The sequence below is a fragment of the Trachymyrmex septentrionalis genome, unplaced genomic scaffold (genome assembly GCF_001594115.1).
Source record: "Trachymyrmex septentrionalis isolate Tsep2-gDNA-1 unplaced genomic scaffold, Tsep1.0 scaffold200, whole genome shotgun sequence".
Lineage (NCBI taxonomy): Eukaryota > Metazoa > Arthropoda > Insecta > Hymenoptera > Formicidae > Trachymyrmex > Trachymyrmex septentrionalis.
This window is the reverse complement of record NW_017305181.1, coordinates 99,062-101,100: the sequence shown is the minus strand read 5'-3', so window position 1 is coordinate 101,100 and position 2,039 is coordinate 99,062. Positions and strand designations below refer to the sequence as shown.

At 32.7% G+C, this 2,039-nt stretch overlaps 1 protein-coding gene across 1 annotated transcript in view; it reads right to left on the bottom strand.

Moving 5' to 3' along the window:
• Positions 1-470: 470 nt before the first annotated feature.
• Positions 471-2,039, bottom strand: part of LOC108747883 (ATP synthase subunit alpha, mitochondrial) — a 3,934-nt gene continuing 2,365 nt past the window's right edge. The window contains exons 5-8 of the mRNA XM_018485772.1: positions 1,610-1,991; positions 1,131-1,275; positions 937-1,054; positions 471-852 (exon numbers count right to left, since the gene is read on the bottom strand). Of these exons, the coding sequence (XP_018341274.1) occupies positions 738-852; positions 937-1,054; positions 1,131-1,275; positions 1,610-1,991 (760 nt within the window). The 3' untranslated portion in view covers positions 471-737. The remainder of the gene's footprint in view (positions 853-936; positions 1,055-1,130; positions 1,276-1,609; positions 1,992-2,039) is intronic.

The window sequence follows — 2,039 nt, the reverse complement described above, 5'->3', positions numbered from 1 at the left end:
TCAATTTCCAGTGGCCAAATAGAGTTATGAGCAATCAAATCAAAGTACTCATTTTTTATTCGATCCGCGATAATTCAGTAACGAAAAATCGTAGAAAAGTTAAAAAAAAAACGATTTTGTAGGGAAAACTTCAAATTTTTACACAAGAAAGTCGATTTTCGCAGATTTTTTGTACGTACGTGACAAGCCCACAAAGTGAGCTAAAGATTTTTTATTTAGTTGAGCTCGTAGTTTTCTATGTGTACAAATTACTAAACTCACAGAAAATAAAAAAAAATGTAAATAACTTTTCAAAAATAGATTTCAAGCTTTAAAACTCTTTTTTTTCATTCAAATTTCGTTCATTTTTGACGAAGTTACACAACTACCTAAATTTTGTCTATTTTTTAAATAAAAAATTTAGTGTTTCTCTAATTTTTGAATAGTGTATATTGATGTATTTATACAAGAAAGAATGTATATCTAAAACATTATAGGTTTTCATTTTTATTAAAGATCCATTTTTTTTCGTATCAATATACTGTAGATAGCTATTGAATTTACAAGTCTTATGTGGAATTGCTGCAATATTTTTAATATACAGATATTGTATATAATTATTAACATTTATAGAGCGATGTGTAATATTGGTACATTAACGCTCATCAGCAGCAAAAAAATTTTTAAGAACATTAACACTTTATGTTCTTGAATTATCTATGTTGACTCGCATTAAAATGACATTTGATGACCACGCTCTATCCTGAGAAGGATGAGAGGAAATCTGTGACTACTTTTTTCAGTTTCGCATCTGATGCTTCACTAATTACATTTTCTTTCGCGATGGTAGCAAGAAGATCTTGTTGAGTAGATCTGAAAAAGAATAATATATAAAGTTTGTATGTATTAAGAAAAATATTACATAAACATATTACATAAATTATATGTTATATATACCTGATGTGTGCAAGAAATTCTTTTTCAAAGCTAGTGATCTTTGTTGGGTCCATTTTGTCAAGATAACCACGTACACCACAATATATGACTGCTACTTGTTCCTCAATAGCCATAGGTACTGAAAATAGAATCGTGTCAAATGTAAATTGATTCATATCATGATCATTGCCAAATTAAAAATGTGACTATTTTACCATATTGTCCCTGTTTGAGAAGTTCCGTTAACCGCACACCGCGGTTCAACAATTGCTGAGTTGCAGCGTCCAAATCCGAACCGAACTGAGCAAAAGCTGCTACTTCACGATATTGAGCCAATTCTAATTTCATAGAACCGGCAACCTATGCAATCAAGTATTAAAGATATTAAAGATTATGCGTTTCGCGAACCTTGCAGTCCACTTCATCAAGTGAAGAGTAGCCTGATACTAAGCTTGTATCAGAAGCTCAGTATCAGGCTGCGCCTCGCCCTTATGAAGTAGCTGACTGCAAGATTCACGAAATGTTGGCATTCTAAGAATGGATCTGGACATGAAGAAAACCCGCGAATCGCACTATCTTTATATAGAAAGCATCCATGGAAGCCTCAAGAATATTATTATAGATATTTATATTCTACATTAATATTATATAATTCTTTTGGTGTTAATCATATAAATCAAAGAATTGATAATACCTGTTTCATGGCCTTAGTTTGAGCAGCAGATCCAACACGTGATACAGATAAACCGACGTTGATAGCAGGTCGGATACCTTTGTAAAACAATTCAGTTTCCAAAAAGATTTGACCATCGGTAATAGAAATGACATTGGTAGGGATATAAGCAGACACATCACCGGCTTGTGTTTCGATAACAGGTAAAGCAGTCAACGATCCACCACCTAAATTTTCATTCATTTTGGCAGCTCTTTCAAGCAAACGAGAATGAAGATAGAATACATCACCAGGATAGGCCTCACGACCTGGTGGTCTTCTAAGCAGCAAAGACATTTGCCGATAGGCAACGGCTTGCTTAGACAAATCGTCATAAATGATTAAGGCATGTTTTCCATTATCTCTGTAAAACAAACTCTATTAGTTTGCAGTAATAAATTATTTATATATA